Source organism: Pelodiscus sinensis, chromosome 18 (assembly GCF_049634645.1).
Source record: "Pelodiscus sinensis isolate JC-2024 chromosome 18, ASM4963464v1, whole genome shotgun sequence".
NCBI lineage: Eukaryota > Metazoa > Chordata > Testudines > Trionychidae > Pelodiscus > Pelodiscus sinensis.
In genome coordinates, this window is record NC_134728.1 from 9,034,955 (window position 1) to 9,050,332 (window position 15,378).

The 15,378-nt window shown below is 48.1% G+C and overlaps 1 protein-coding gene across 2 annotated transcripts in view; it reads left to right on the top strand.

The window, feature by feature from the left end:
• Positions 1–15,378, top strand: part of LAMA5 (laminin subunit alpha 5) — a 186,506-nt gene that overhangs the window by 92,473 nt on the left and 78,655 nt on the right. For both annotated transcript variants that reach the window (XM_075901088.1, XM_075901089.1), the window contains exons 5-11: positions 1,406–1,576; positions 2,309–2,406; positions 10,424–10,539; positions 12,090–12,208; positions 13,027–13,117; positions 14,162–14,296; positions 14,766–14,828. In XM_075901088.1, the coding sequence (XP_075757203.1) occupies positions 1,406–1,576; positions 2,309–2,406; positions 10,424–10,539; positions 12,090–12,208; positions 13,027–13,117; positions 14,162–14,296; positions 14,766–14,828 (793 nt within the window). The remainder of the gene's footprint in view (positions 1–1,405; positions 1,577–2,308; positions 2,407–10,423; positions 10,540–12,089; positions 12,209–13,026; positions 13,118–14,161; positions 14,297–14,765; positions 14,829–15,378) is intronic.

Genomic DNA, 15,378 nt, shown 5'->3' on the forward strand with positions numbered 1-15,378 from the left:
GGAGAACACTCATTGCTCTTTTCTCAGGCAGATGAGGACTGGATGGGACTCAGTTCCTGTCTGTGTCTGTACCACGCTGCCATGCACTTCTTCCTCCAGTGGGCTAAACAAGCATTTTGCCCATCCAATCCAGAGAACCAGATACCATGAGCAGAGCTGGACATTGCTGTGTTGAGTGGGTCACCAGGCCGGCTTCAGGCATCTGGGGATAATGATGTATCTTTCCTAGTGCTGGGGAAAACTGCATTACTCATAGCCTGTTTCCTTCAGAGCACATGTAAACGTTGATAAATGGCTATGAGATGATGTGCTGGGGAATCTGGTGCACCCTCTTGTCAAAATCTGCAGTTCTCATGGGGATCCATTCCAGCTGTTCCGTTATTACCATAGTCGGTGTATCCACCCCCAGACAGTGCTGGAATCAGGAAGGGTCATAGCAGAATGCAAAGAGCACAGTAAACCGCAGACGTTCCTGTTTATAAAACATAGTGTTCTGTCCAGTTAGAGGACTTGAAGCTTGGCAGGCAGGGCTAGATTTCAGAAGCAGGCAAAGTGCAAAGGGTGGGTGGACAAAACCCCGCCCTTTCACATGTAAACTTGAGGTCTGTGGTCACAATGCATGTGTTTTTTTGCGGGAGCATCTCGTTAGTCCTCTTGTGAGAATTTGGCCCAGAAGGCACCTGCATGTCCTGGAGGTTGTGTTGTGCCAAGTGGGAGGCTCAGCCCATTCCGTTTCTCCAACTTCATCTACTGGGCTGTCGTTAAAGTCTTTCTCCTGCCTAAGAGCTACTGCAGAAGAAAATCCTAAGTGGATATGAGCAGTTACTTGCACTGGAATGAACCCTTCAGAAATACGGCCCATTAAAGGGTCAGAGTTGAGCGGGTGAGAATCGACTTCTAGACAAATGCCAACTTGGCCATCGACAAAGCCTGGAATGACCGGCTTATGCCTTATTTGACATCTACCTATTAGTTTGGCCATAAGATTGGCTTGAAGGGGAGAGGATGTTTGTCTGCTTCATGCCGCTGCCCATCACTGGAGTATCTGTGCATGTTCCATGTAAAATACATCGTATTAGCCAAGCCTTCAGAGTCATTGGCACCTCTCCTTTTTTGGTGTCAAAACTTTGTTTGGGGCAGGGTTTTTTGGTGGGGGATTTCTAAGAGGGATAGAATGGGCTATGAGAGTGATGTCATTCTTATGACAGCTGGTAGATGCTCCTCCGAAGTGGTTTCCTTTTTCATGTTGTCTCTATGGACCAGTGTTGAATTTCAGCCATTTCTGCAAACAAAACGTGTAGAGAGCTGATTCAATCTACTCTGGTTGGAAGGGAGTTTGTGGTTGGCAGGAGGAGGCATTAATTTTCTGTCCGCCTGAGGGATTATCTCATTTTTGCATCCACAGATTGTTGTGTCTCTGGTAAACGGGCGCCCAGGAGCCATGAACTTCTCGTATTCACCTCTTCTACGGAATTTCACCAAAGCCACTAATATCCGACTGCGCTTCCTGCAGACCAACACGCTGCTTGGGCACCTGATGGGCAAAGCCCTAAGGGATCCGACTGTGACGAGGAGGGTGAGATTCTTCGACATACTAATAAGGGAGTAGGTTTGGTACTTGCTGCCTTGGAAAAGAATCCCATGTGTGCTCTAGAACTTGCGGCCCTAGTAAAGCCAGTGCCTTGAGTCAAGGTTTTTAGCTGAGGGCAGTTGGGTAAGATTCAGCACCATGGGGAAACCGTTTTGCCAACGCTGTCCAAAAGGCAGATCTTTGTATGTTCTCCTTTTAGGGTCTCTACCAGTATGTTTGAAATACTTGGTATGGAGAGTTGTCTCAGTGGGTCACCTCCGTTTGCTTGTGAGTAGCTGGGGAAGAGGTCCATGGGCCCACAAGTGAGCCCTATCCTCTGAGATTTTCCTCACGAGGCTTGTTCTCTATCCAAACTGTCATCCTCGGGCAGCTGTATCTGATGACGATGGAGAGGGCCCCAAGTCCTCCCTGGTGCATACCGATGGCTAGAGCAGGAAATCTGGCCAGAGGAAAAACTATTCTCAGAGTCTCACTGCCAACAAAGTAAAAAATCCAGAACACCTGCTGGCGCTGCACCTGGTTTCTTGGCTGTGCTGGGAGCCCCAGCCTGTTGCTAATTAGCTTTGTGATCACTAACAGGTGTTACTGCAGCCCAAGGAAATGTTGGCCTGGAGTCTGAGAATATTCAATGTAGTTTGCCAGTGAGAGTGAAAAGAGGGAGGGTGAAAGCACCAGTTGACAATGATCCTAAATTCAACTCTTTGCATGCTCCCCCAGTATTACTACAGTATCAAAGATATCAGCATTGGAGGGCGCTGTGTCTGCCATGGCCATGCAGACGTCTGTGATGCAAGGGACCCTACTGACCCCTATAGGTAAGACTTTCCAAATTCCATTACTCTTCTCTTTGTGTTGAGACATTAAAACTAACTGCTCTAGGGAGGGAGGGGTGTCTTCTGTGATTTAGGAATTGGGTTGGGAGCCAAGAGGCCTGTATTAAAATACGCTTTAAACCTCTGAATGCCGGGTGAATCCTAATCTGGGAACACCCATGGTACGGAGGAGGAAGTGGCTCTGTGCACTGCCACCTGACACCCTTTCCCCCTAACTGGGAAAACTGCAGTACATATGGCTGCTTCCCTTTAGGCTTTTTCCCGCCACTCCCATCATGGCGGGAGGCGGTGCCTGGGAACGCTGAGCCATGTGTCCTTCTGGGATCGGGGTGGCAGGTAAGCGCCCCACTGCCTCTCACCCAGATCCTGCAGCGCCCTCCCTGTCCCAGCAAAATCTTTAATCCAGCGTACCCTGTTCCCCAGGATTGCCAGATTAAAGAGGTTCAACTATACCATTTCTGTCATGTGTCCTGAGAGCCTTATACTACAAATTAATTGCCATGTAATATTGCCAGTAGTTTTCCCGTTCTTGCCAGTATGCTAGGGTACATTACACACAGCTGAGTCATTCGAGAGAGATTATCTTGTGGGTCCACATCCCTTCAGTAGACCCCACTGTTGGTTTTTCAAAAGGTAAGACCCCCAAAAAGGCTTCTGTGGACCTCACTGACACACGGAAATTTCTGCTACTGGGAGATAAGCCAAAGTGTTGTATCTCTCCGTGGCATGGCAGTAGTTCTCAGACTTTTGTATCGGTGACCCTTTTCACATGACAAGCCTCTGAGTGTGACCACTTGCCCAATATAAAACACATTCAAAACCATTATAAATGCTGGAGGATGGAGGTTGACAGCTTGTGACTCCCCACCTGTACTCAGTTTGAGAATCCCTGCCACAGAACTGTGGATTTCTGTTGTACAAATCAAACTTTGCACAAACTATTTTTGTGGGAAGTGTATGAGGAGGCTAGAGAGAAGCCTTTTGTAAACATGGTCAGCCTTGCATTTTAGGGCTTTAATTTAGGAAACGGATTGAGCATCTATTAACTTTAAGCAGGGGCTTGAGTGCTTTCCCGCTTTGGGTCCTAGAGCTGGCACCGGACAACATCTCTTGTCCTGATTGTTTAACATACTGATGTGATAAGAGGCTGTCTTCAGAGGCTTTGTCTATATTTACATGGAGATCGACACTCTGGTGATCAATTTTTCTGGGGCTCGATTTAGTGGATCTAGTAAGGACCTGCTAAATTGACTGTTGATGGCACCCCTGTCAACCGCAGTACTGCATGGGGTCGTGAGGAATAAGGGAAGTAGATGGGAGAAACTCTCGTGTCAATCTCCTGCAATGGGGACACCATGGAAATTCAGCTTAAGGTACGTCGCATCGAGCTACACTGTTGTCGTAGGTGGAATTGCATATATTAAGTCGATTATCTGGTATTATAAACCAGGCTAGAGAAGGCATTCCTATGCAGTACAAGCCCTCTTATCCAGCACATCTTCAACTGGCAAAGTCAGTAGACTGGCATTTCTGCACGGATAGTCTGGTTTATATGGTGGTTGGTGCCGAACTGGCAGAGAACTGAGGTGTGGGAGGGGCTGTGGGGCGCACTGTGGGAGAGAACATGTGTCCAGGAGGGGGCTTGGGGCAAGGATTGGGGTGTGAGGGGATCGGAGTGCCCGATGGGAGGTGCTCACCTCAGGTGGCCCCTGCAAGTGGCTCCCTGACCCTGCTGTTGCTGGCTCTGCAGGAGCCATGACTCCCCAACTCCTAGCCCATTGGCCAGGAACCACAGCTACGAGGGTGGTGCCTGCAGACATGCCTGCTTGCAACAGAGCTGCCTGGCTGTGCTGCCACCTGGAACAGCAGGGATGGGGAGCTGCTCATAAGGACTGCCGGAGGTGAGTGCCCCCCCATCCAGTACCCCAAATCAGTCCCACACCCTAACCCCCTGCCAGATGCGGCCCCTCTCCCAGAGCCTGTGCCTCACAGCCTCTCCCATGCCCCTGCCCCACATCCACCCTCTCCCTGACTCCAAATCCTTCCATCATGGTTGACCTGCATTTTTAATTTACCAGCACCCACCCCTCCCCCCGTTCACCCAGCATGTCAGATAAAAGGGCTTTCACTGTAGCTCTGGGAAGTTCGCTTAAAGCAACAGTTTTGTCCTCGGCCCTCTTACCCCTCTTTAAAGAGTGGGGTGGGAAAACATTCTGCAGTGGTGACGAAATCTTGCCAACCCATCTGGTGTTTTGCAGTTAATTTTGTTTGATTTGATTTTTTTTATTATTATTTTATTTTTATTCTATTCATCCCAAAAATGATTGGGATCTCCCTCTGTTTTCTGTGTCTTCTGTGCACAGCCGTCTATTGCTTAGCTGGGTATAACCAATTATTTACTTCATGATAAAGAGTCAAAAGAACAAGCTTAAACATTTCTCTCTCTCAAAAAAAACCAAACCCACCACCATATCCCCCTCCCCCTGCCATCCTTATGTTGGCAGGTTACTTATGTGTAGAAATAGCACAACATAAGCACAACATAAGTATATCCTTGACACCTGATCTTCAGACATAAGCACTGGAGAGTCACGTATTTGGGTTGCAACAGACAAAACATTGTCTAGATCCAAAGTGTAGGCGGAAGGCAAAGCTCTCCAGTTTGGTGGGGAACATGCATGGTCCTTGTTCCAATATAAAACAGTCAGGTTTTAAACAAAACATTCCCTTGTCAAAGGGGCGGGGAAGCAAAATATAAAGCAAGGCCTCAAAGTGCAAATCAAGTAATGTACATGTACGGGCTAGTAGGAGGGGAGGGGTTGGAGACTTTTGCTTTAATTTAAAGAAAAACACTGATTAAGAAACATGCACCTATAAGAATGGACAACTTCAGCAGGCTAAGTCTGGTTCTTAGCACACTGTGGTCCTTTATTCAACCAGTGTCACCTCAGTGGGCACCAGCGTTCCCTCTAATTTTCTCTGTCCATGTGCTGAATAGTTTTTGCTATGTGCACTGAGACTTATATGGATGTGCACCACCAGTAGAAACACCTGCTTGCCGGCTGTGAGCTATCTGCTAATCAGCTGAGTGGCATTTGAATCTATCCTGGGGGGGGGGCCGTCCAAGTGCTCAGCTTGCAGAGAACACTGGTGGGCACCCCAGTGTAGCAGCTTTAGCATAATAGCTGAGGACTGAATGAGCTTTGGGACTGAATTCTCCCTCACTTCTAGCATTGTTTTTTCCCCATTAGGCTCCGAGCACCTTGCTGGGGTCACATAGGCAGCTGAGCAGAGACAGTGCTGAGGCCTTCATTATGTCTTGGAATTTATATGGCCCCCTTTGTTATGAGACCCAAGTGCTAAACAGCTGTCCATACATTTATCCTCACAACACACCGGTGAGGTGGGGATTTTGCTGCAGTGGTGTAGCCAGAAGGGCCTGATGGAGTGAGCCTTGACTTTGGGTGGGTGGGTGGGCAGTAAGCCCCCCGCACCTTGTCCCTGCTCTCCTGCTAGAGCGCTGGCGATGTGGGATCAGCCCTGACTTCACTCCTCAGCTGGAGAGTTGGGTGTAGCAGGGTCAACTTGGCTACCATGGGTGGGCCTGGGTGAAAAGTGGTTGGGCCATGGCCTACTCAGGGCCACCTGTGGCTATGTCACTGATTTGCCGATGGGAAACTGAGGAACAGGGAAGACCAAAGGTTTTTCCCAAGCTTGCACAGGAAGCTTGTGGTCAAACTGGGAATTGACTCCCATGTCTCTGTAATTCTAGATCGGGGCCTTAGCCACTAGATCAGGGATGGGGAACCTCAGGCCTGGAGGGTCAGATCTGGCCTCTGGCTTGACTGGATCTGGCCCCCAAGGCTCAGCCCTTCTCCCCAGCATTGGGTAGCCCGCGCTGTGTGGCCCTGACTGATTTTATTGTGGGTCAGTGGCCCCCTACCCTAAAAAGGTTCCCCACCCCTGCAGTAGACAATCCTTCCATTCAGGATCCTTGCCAAGCATCTTTCTTGGGTGTAAAATTCACTGAGCCCAGCACCAACTCTTTGACCCATGCGGAGAAATGCTTTACTCCATATTTGTCTAATAAAATGAGGGGAGGGCAGCAGACCTGTTGGATCCTGACCAAACACTAGCTCTGTTCATGGGAGAAGAGATCTCATTGGCTAGCGCCACTCATAAAGAGTACCGGCTATGTTGACTTTTTTATATATAAAACTAATCCGAAAGAGTAAATGGGTAGTCTTTGCAAAGGAGCAGGAACTGCAGAGCTGTTACGTTTCTAGCCCACAGTTCCCCCTCATCTGTGTTTCCAGCTAGAAACGCCACATAGTTTCTGATAACCATGAGAGCTTTATGTCTTAGCCATCTGTTTGCAGCCTGTGTTGCTTTCATGAATGGGCTGGGTAGAGTCAGCTGGACCTGAAGAAACACGAATTTCTTTCTCATACGGATCATGTAGTGGTTTTGGATCTTGTGTACTAAAATTCCAGCAGGTTCCAGCCAACGTTAAAATCTGCAAAGAATTAAAACAAAGGAGGTATTGAAAAGCGCATCTGCATTGGGGTACTCCCCTCTCTCCTAATGAATAGTTCAGCAAATATGTCAACTGGATAATTTTTTGATTTTGTTTGAAAAAGTATTGCTGGATGTGTTCGTTGTCTCGTATCAATGCTGCAGAATAAAGCAGATGCACCAGGGCAGAGTGATTACCTGGGGGAGGGGGGGGGAGAGAGAGAGAGAGAGAGAATATGAATAACTATTGCTGGGGATGCTCTCCCAAGAGGAGAATAAAATGAAGGGAGGGCAGCAGACCTGTTGGATCCCAGCCAAACACTAGCTCTGTTCATTATTATATTCTGACTTCCAGAATTCCGCCTTTGGTTTCATTTGGATGCATTTATCATCTTTGCTTCTTGTCCCAAGCAGCTGGGTAACATTGCAGCATGCTGTTTATACAGCTGCCACATTTCACCCCAGAGTTGGCTGCTCTTACCTTGTGGGGAAAGTGTTTGAGTTGTGTTCTTCGTACAGTCAGTGAGTAACCTCTCCAAGGTCCTTTGGGATATGTCTGGACAAACAGATGATGTAAACGGAAGAACATAAAATGGAGCCACTGGAAACGGATAGCAAACCAGACAATATCAAGGCAGCACTGGAAGTGTGGTGGGAGAGGCAGCCAGCTGTAATTCAGCAGTAATTATAGCAGGGTTTAGCTTCCCGGAAGGAAGGCACAGAAGTCAGAACTGCCTCTACAAGGAAGAGATGGGAAGCGACCTCCTTTTTCTTGCCTTACCTGGGGCCAAGCTCCATGGCAATTAACTTGGGTGGTTAGGGAGAAATGGGATTAATTTGAATTTTCAGTGGAGAAATACTGTTGGAAATACTCCCATTTTTTTCAAAGGCTTTGACAGCAGCAGTGTGTAGCCTCCCAGCAGAGCAGGTATGCAGAGATAATTAGGCCCATCTCTCCCTGTTTTACTGACAGGACGTCTCTGTGGTATGAAGCCATAGAGCCAGCACACTGAGATACCAAGCTTGACATTGCATGCGGGGAGGCTGTCAGCAAATGCAGCAGTGGGCTTTGAGCCCGATGGGGTTATAGTGTCATCTACGGCAGCTGTCAGGCCTCCTCATACCCTCATAAATCTGCGTGTAACCCTCCTGACTGGGAAGTGCAGTGTGTCTGACAGCTCATGTCCTACATCTTCAAATGCCAGGGCAAGACAAGACGATACAAATGGAGGAAAGCCTGCAATTTTCTTTTGTTCTGACTGAATTAAAATCCAGATGGTATCACGCCATTTACTGTGCTGAATGTTGGGAGGCTGCTGTCTGGACAGGTTATATTGATTTCCCAACTGGTTGGAGTATTCAAAAGTCTTGTGAAGAGTACTCTCGAATGCTGTCCAGCAAGGGTCCCCTGCATCTATTCGACTTGTAAATTTCCTGCATGAAATCAGAGACTATTGTGCTTGGTTTGGAGAACTGTTCCCCACTTCTGTAGACTCTTGTCCATCTTGGTGGGGGGAGAGGAGAAGGGGGCGGAAGGTTTGGAATAAGGCATAGTTCAATTACAAACCTTTAGGACAGGGATTGTCCTTTGTTCTGTATTTGTACAGAGCCAAGCACAGCAACGTCTTGTCCACAACTGAGGATTCAAGGCACCACCCCAATAAAAATAATGAGAAATATAGGGCTGGAAGGGACTTTAACAGGTTGTTTAGTTCACCCCCCTGTGCTGAGACAGGCTTAAATATACCTAGATTCAGTATAGTACAGAAGAGTCAATTTCCTCCAGATCAGAAGGCAATATACACGTGGGTAGTGGATGAAGGTAGGGCTGGGGGTGGGATGGGGTGCTGTGCACTTGCTCCCCTTCTAACCATAGGGAGGGGAGCAAGCGGGTGCATGCTTGGCCTAGCCCCTACCGCTCCAGAGGACAGTGTGCCATGTGGTCTGACCCGGCCTCTCCAGCCCCGGAGCATTGGGGAAGGGAAGAGGATGTGCTGCACAACCCAGCCCGGCCTCTCCAGCACTGGGAGGCTGGAGCTGATTTGGCTCTACATCTTTTAGCTAGCAAGTATTTGAACCTCTTCTAAGGCAGCTGTCCGTTCTGTGCCATTGGGCTGCTGTTGCAGAATGCTCACGTGCCCTTGAGTTTTCTTCCTGTTCCCATTTTGCTCTCCAGATTTGAAAGTAGGTCTGTCTTGGCTGCTAACGCACCTTTTCCCAGTGGACATGTAGCAAGGCTTGGCTTTGCTCTTCCTGCCACTGGGCTTGTCCCCAGTGAACACACCCATGCTAGTATGGCCTGGGCCAGCCCACTTCCCAGAAATGCAAGGGTGAATTTAGGTGAGTTAGTTTGGCAAAGCTCCCATGAATGATGAGGCATGTTTCTGATACCAATTGCCTGTCTATAAATGGGAGCAGATGGTGTTGTTTCTCTAGTTTACATGGGTTTTCATCAAAGTCTGAAGAGGTAAGGACAGCAGCTTCCTTCTCATAAGCTGGCACTGTACAAATGTCTGGGTGGGCAGAGCGTTTTTCACAGGGCTTGGATTTAGTGCATATGGGGGTCAGAGGAGGGTGATACAGTTCTTTGTTCCCAATGGTTCTGATCCTATCCCTGTTGAAGTCAATGGCAAAACTCCCAACTGGCTTGGTGGGATCCAGCTAAAGCCCATGGGCTTGCACCAGATGGAATTGCATTGCATTTTAGAGGGCACAGGAAATGTCTTGGGGTGCATGTTCATGTTGATTCCAATTAAGTGAAAAGTTGTCTTGACTAAAAAGTGCTGATCTTTTGCATTGTATCCATCTAAATTGCAAGTTCTTTTAGGCAGGGACCTGGTCCTGCATGTTTGTAGAAAGCTCTGAACATCAAAGACCTGGGCATAAATGACCTATTCTCAGTTGACCCCCCAAATCCAAACACTGGCATTGAGAAGTATCTGTCCCCTGATCCAGAAAGTTGCCGGAAGAGAAGCAACTTGGTAACAGTTCCTCTCGTGCTGTTTGTTTTAGGGCTGCTCAGGAATTTTTCACCAGAATGAATAAAGAGTTTTCTTAACGCTGTGGGGAAATTTCAGTTTTGCAAAAATTTCATGTTCCATTGGGAAAATTAAAATGATGGCTCTCCAGATACCTGGCTGGAAGGCTCCTGTTGGTTTCACTTTCTGTCTGAAGGACAGCGGCAAATGCTGAACACCATGGCTCATTGCTTTTCTCCTCTACTCTCGCTCTGGGTCTGGAGAAGCAAAGAGGCCAGGCTGATTGGTGGTTCTCCCCAAGTGGAATTATTCTCAGAATAGCTGCCCAATAAAATTTTTGTGGTTTTAACTTTTCATCACAGTTTGAGACTTTTCCCTTTTTTTTTTTTTTTTTTAAACCCCGGGAAGGTCTTTCTGGCCTGCTCTAGTTATTTCTCCAGCCAAATCCTCTGTGTTCAGTGACCTGGCTTGGAAGTAATTCTGCTCTCTCACCTTTCATTTTGCAGGCTGCAGTGTGATTGTCAACACAACACCTGTGGCGGCTCATGTGATCGCTGCTGCCCGGGCTTCAACCAGTTACCCTGGAAACCAGCTACGACCGACAGCGCTAATGAATGCAAACGTAGGTTGTTGGGAGCTGGGTGTTTTCTTCTTTCCTGCTGTTTAGCTTGTTCGTTCCATGTTTTGCAACCATCTCCACTACCCCCACATCCCTAAGATTAACCTCACAGCCTCTGCATGGGGCGCTTTAGGGTTGGCCCTAAAGCTCTGCTGTAGAATACCGTTCCTAATGCTCCGTGGGCTTGAACTGGTTTTCTGGGGAGTGGGTTAAAATGTTATCTCCTCTGTTCTGAAGGTCCATGGACCTGGTGCACCCAGGAAATATGCTTGCTCTCCCGTGTGCTCACATGTCCCTTGTGTACTGAGTTGACCAGCCACACCAGGGGAAGCAGCACACACAGCCCCCTGCGTGCCCGGTGCTTGGAGAAGGAATTCATAGCACAGTCCTTCTTGGAGCTCCCGCTGGGCCTTGCATTAAATCTCCCCCTCCATTCATTATGGGCTGTCTCTCCATTGGTCCTTGGTCGGGAATTTAAGGTTCCTATAAATGGCTGAATTGTCAGCATTGGAAGGTAAAGTCCTTTATGCACAGAACATCTAGCATGGTCAGGGGAGCTATTAGAGTCCCTTAGGCTGCTCCATCAATGAACCACAATCCTGACCTGGATGGATCACCCTATAGAGCGATGAGGCTGAATTGTTCTAGGGTGGCTGGCAGCAGAGCTGTTGATTTTAATGTTGTTTCTGTGACTTGTTCCTCTCTCCGCTGGGGACTGGACTGAGATCACTAAGCCATTTCAGACAAGTCCCTGGGTGGTGGTAACTTCTGGTCACTGGGATTTGGTAATTTAGAGGTGACATTGGATTATTCTGATTTGTGAAGGCTTCTACAATATCTGCTTAGTTGAGCCTGAGTGCTAATTCTGGGCCCCTTCTTGCCTTGGTCCTAAACTTTATGCAGTCATCCCGGTTGCTCAGTTCTACCCTGAAGATGCACTCTGGTCAGATTTACCTACCTCTTTATTTGCATAGCCAGAATCCTTCAGTAGATGCCAGCACTGGAATTCGTGCTGGGCTGGGAAAGTGAATCGTGAAGATCAGTTGAAACACATGCACTCTGGGATGTAGGAACTCTGTACCAGTCTGCTAGATATTGTTCCCGTGGATTTTAAAAGAAACCCAGCCAACGTCCTCTGACCGTGTGTTTAATGTTACAGTTCAGCCCATCTCTAATTGGATAAAATTGAGAACTGACTTGCATGTATGCACCAAACCACTGTGAATGCACCAAAGTTTGGATAATTTCCTTTTCTCCCCTCCCACCATGCCAAAGCCCTGCTAGAGTGCCTGTTCTCCCGAGACACCCAGCCTTGATTCGTAGACTGTAGATATCTGAAAGCTTGAGTGATTAACTGTCCCTTTGGCCCTTTTTGAGCTTTATTCCTCCTTTACATGTAACCCCCGTGCAATGCACTTATTCCACTCCTCTCATCCCTTCATCCGGGAGAGGGGAAGAGGGAGTTTAAATCCATCAGTGGTTTCATTGGAGAATGGGGATCGGTAACCCAGAGGAGCATAATAACCGCTACGCTCCTGTCTCTTTACCTATAGCGTGCAATTGCAATGGCCATGCCTACGACTGCTACTATGATCCCGAGGTCGATCGCCACAAGGCCAGCAAAAATCATGATGACCAGTATAAAGGGGGAGGTGTCTGCCTGGAGTGTCAAGTAAGTTGGGGTGGAGGGAAGTGCACCTTGTGGTTGTGACTGTCAGGCTGAATTATTGTGCTGCCTTGCGGGCAACATACAGATCAGGAGCTCTCATGTTTTCTGTTGGTTTCCCAGGAAATCTGGTCTCTTGGCATCGGGATAAAGGAGCATGCACCAGTGGCTGTAGTGTTGGCATAGTCCATAGGCACCTGTCTGCTAGCGTAACCTTGGAAATGCCTGGCTAGTGCGTTATGGGTGGGGTTTTCAGAAGCACTGGGCACTGGCCTTGTTCTGCTTCCACTTAATAGGAGTTTGATCACTGACTTCAAATGGGAGCAGAATTAGGCTAATGCTTGGGCTTCTGAACAATTCAACCCCAATTGACAGTGCCCAAATACTACCACTTGTCTGTGTCACTGCTTACACATCAGTACCATGCTGCTCTCTCTACTCTCTAAAATATTACCATGGCAATGCAAAAGTTCTTTGACGTGTTAATTTCATGCCAAGTGCCATATAGTGGCATGGGACCTGGGTAGAGCACGACTAGCCATGCTTTTATGAAATCGGTTATTCTCACTTCCTGAATGCAAGGCAGCTGGGAAACTTAATACCAAACCCTGAAGCCAAACAGAATTTGCCTGAGTTTAGCTAGAGACCGAAACCCAGTCCTACACGAGTGGAGTTTTGAGCAATCTTTGTTCTTTCCTTTATTTGATGGCCTAATGTTGCCATGTCACAAAGCTACCTGGTACCATAGTCTGGTAGATAACCGTGTCTCTCCTCCCCCCCGATGGGTAGAGTAACTGATGCCCTTCTACTCAACTGTTTTCCAGCATCATACAACTGGCATCAACTGTGAGAGGTGCATCCCTGGATACTATAAATCCCCTGACCATTCGATAGACTCACCCTACGTTTGCTACCGTGAGTATGGGCTGCCCTGCAGCTTAGAGATGCAGCTTCTGGATTTTCATTTAACAGCTGGATAGCAGCCCTTGCTGTTATTTGGTGGGGGTGTTTGGTGTACCTTCAGGGCCATTGTTCTGCCAGCCTTGGAATGTTCATGGTCACGCTCACCCATGCGCCTGTCTTGCATGCATAACCATTGGCGTGTGCAGAAAGTCTGTCTATCTGTCATTTGTTGTTGTAATCAGCTGCAGATGCATGTTCAGAGGCCTGAAAGGGGCGGAGACGTGGCCCCATATGACCCAACAGGGGATGACTTTCTGAAACAGGAGATGCATACGCACATCTCTATGGGAAACCTAAGGCATTCTGGCAGTCTTGGTGGATTTGCTTCTGGCACCTGGTTTGGTGGCTTTTGCTATCTTCAGCAGAGCCTGCCTTAGCCAGAATTCCCACCCTTTCAGAAGCAAGATCTCGAGGAGCAGAGCCCAGCTTTTTGTAGCCTCCTGTTGGCTCCTTCAGTGCGGGGATTCCAAGGTGACTTCAGCAGCAGAAGCTCTGCCAAGCTTGAGCTATTTTAGAGAGACACACACACCTTCTGTTTTTGAAAGGGACTGGACTGTAAGTCTCCCAAGGTATGTCTAGACTACACTGATTTTTCCAAGAACTGTTCCACGTCCAGGGAACACGTTTGCTCATCTGCTTTTTTTGTGGAAGAGCAAATGCGCTCTTTTGGAAGCCCCTGTATTCCTCGTTCCATGAGGAATAAGGGGGCTTTTGAAAGGGTTTTTTTTTCTGATATTTGGACCAGTCTAGATGGGCCAAGTGTTAGAAAAGCTTCTTCCGACAAAAGAATCAGAAAAAGCTATGCAAAATGCAGAGTGCATTTAGCGTAGCTTTTTTTGGAGAAAAAATAGTGTAGTCTAGCTGTACTCATGGACTCTCCAGCTGTGCTCCTAGCTTGTTGGTTGCAATTAGAAACCTCTTGTGTGAACACAGACTGGGAAAGGCGGGTTTCTCTCAATAATGGGAGCTCCCAGTGACTGTTCCCCTTCTCTGCAGGTTGTAACTGTGACTCGGAGTTCACCGATGGCACCTGTGAGGACCTAACTGGTCGTTGTTACTGCAAGCCAAATTACACGGGGGAGCTCTGCGATGCATGTGCAGAAGGATACCTAGACTTCCCACACTGCTACCGTAAGTGTCACGTTAGCATGGAGAGAGAGGGGGGCCGTCCACAGAGACGCGTGGTAGCTAAAACTCCTCAGACCCTGGTTAATGAGAAACCAGGATTGAAACCCTGTTTGTGCAAAGAGGACACCAGGAAGCCTAAATTTAGAGCATCCATCTTTGCAGACAGTGCATGGACAGTATACTCCTCTCCCTGTGTGGTGTCAGCAGGCTGCACGCTGCTCACCACACCTATGAGCACAGAGCAACCCAATGCCTTGTTCTGGTAGTGACACTGGGGATAGGGGGAAGTGGAGTCCTTGGGCTAAATCCTGAATCTTCCCCCCTCATTTTTCAAATAGAGAAGAAGGTGACGTTTTGGGAGGGATATTGTTAATGCGGGCTTTTTAAAATCCGTTCAGTTTGCAGCCAGGCCCAGATTGGGGTCTGTACGGAGCACAAATGTAATGTTTGCAATGGCTCTTTCTCCTCACAGCTGTTCCAGCTTTCTCTCACAATGATACTGGAGAACAGGTGCTTCCTGCTGGACAGATAATACGTAAGCCCTGCTGTTTTACTTACCTCTTCTGAGATCACTCTGTGCACTGCAACTTATCCTGGATTGATCGGTCCTGCAGCCCTCTCCTAGATTACACCAATCCCAACCGCGATTTAGAATTACAGTTGTTGTGGTTCATTGTCGTTGTAGCACGCAGGGCCCAACTAAGATCAGGGTCCCTCTCTGGCAGGCTTTGCAGAGTCAAGTTGGAAGAGACTATCCCTGGCTCAAACAGCTTACAATTGCAATTGACAAGGCAAGGGGAAGAAGGGAAATATGATTCCTGTCTAAGCGTGGGGGGGATGGAGGCAGAGAGCATTTATGGGCTTCAAGCAGGAGTCAGAAGAGATGGTCACAATGGTCCTGTCAGGCCTTAAAAATCTATGGCTGAGGACCCTGTCCAAGGCTACAAGGAGTCTGTGGCAGGGCTAGAAACTGAGGCTCCCTAGTCCCAATCCCATGCCTCAACCACAAGACCATCCTTTTCTTACATCTGTACACAGTTCATATCCTTAGGCACTGAGGAAGCTTATAAACACTCTGTGCCAGC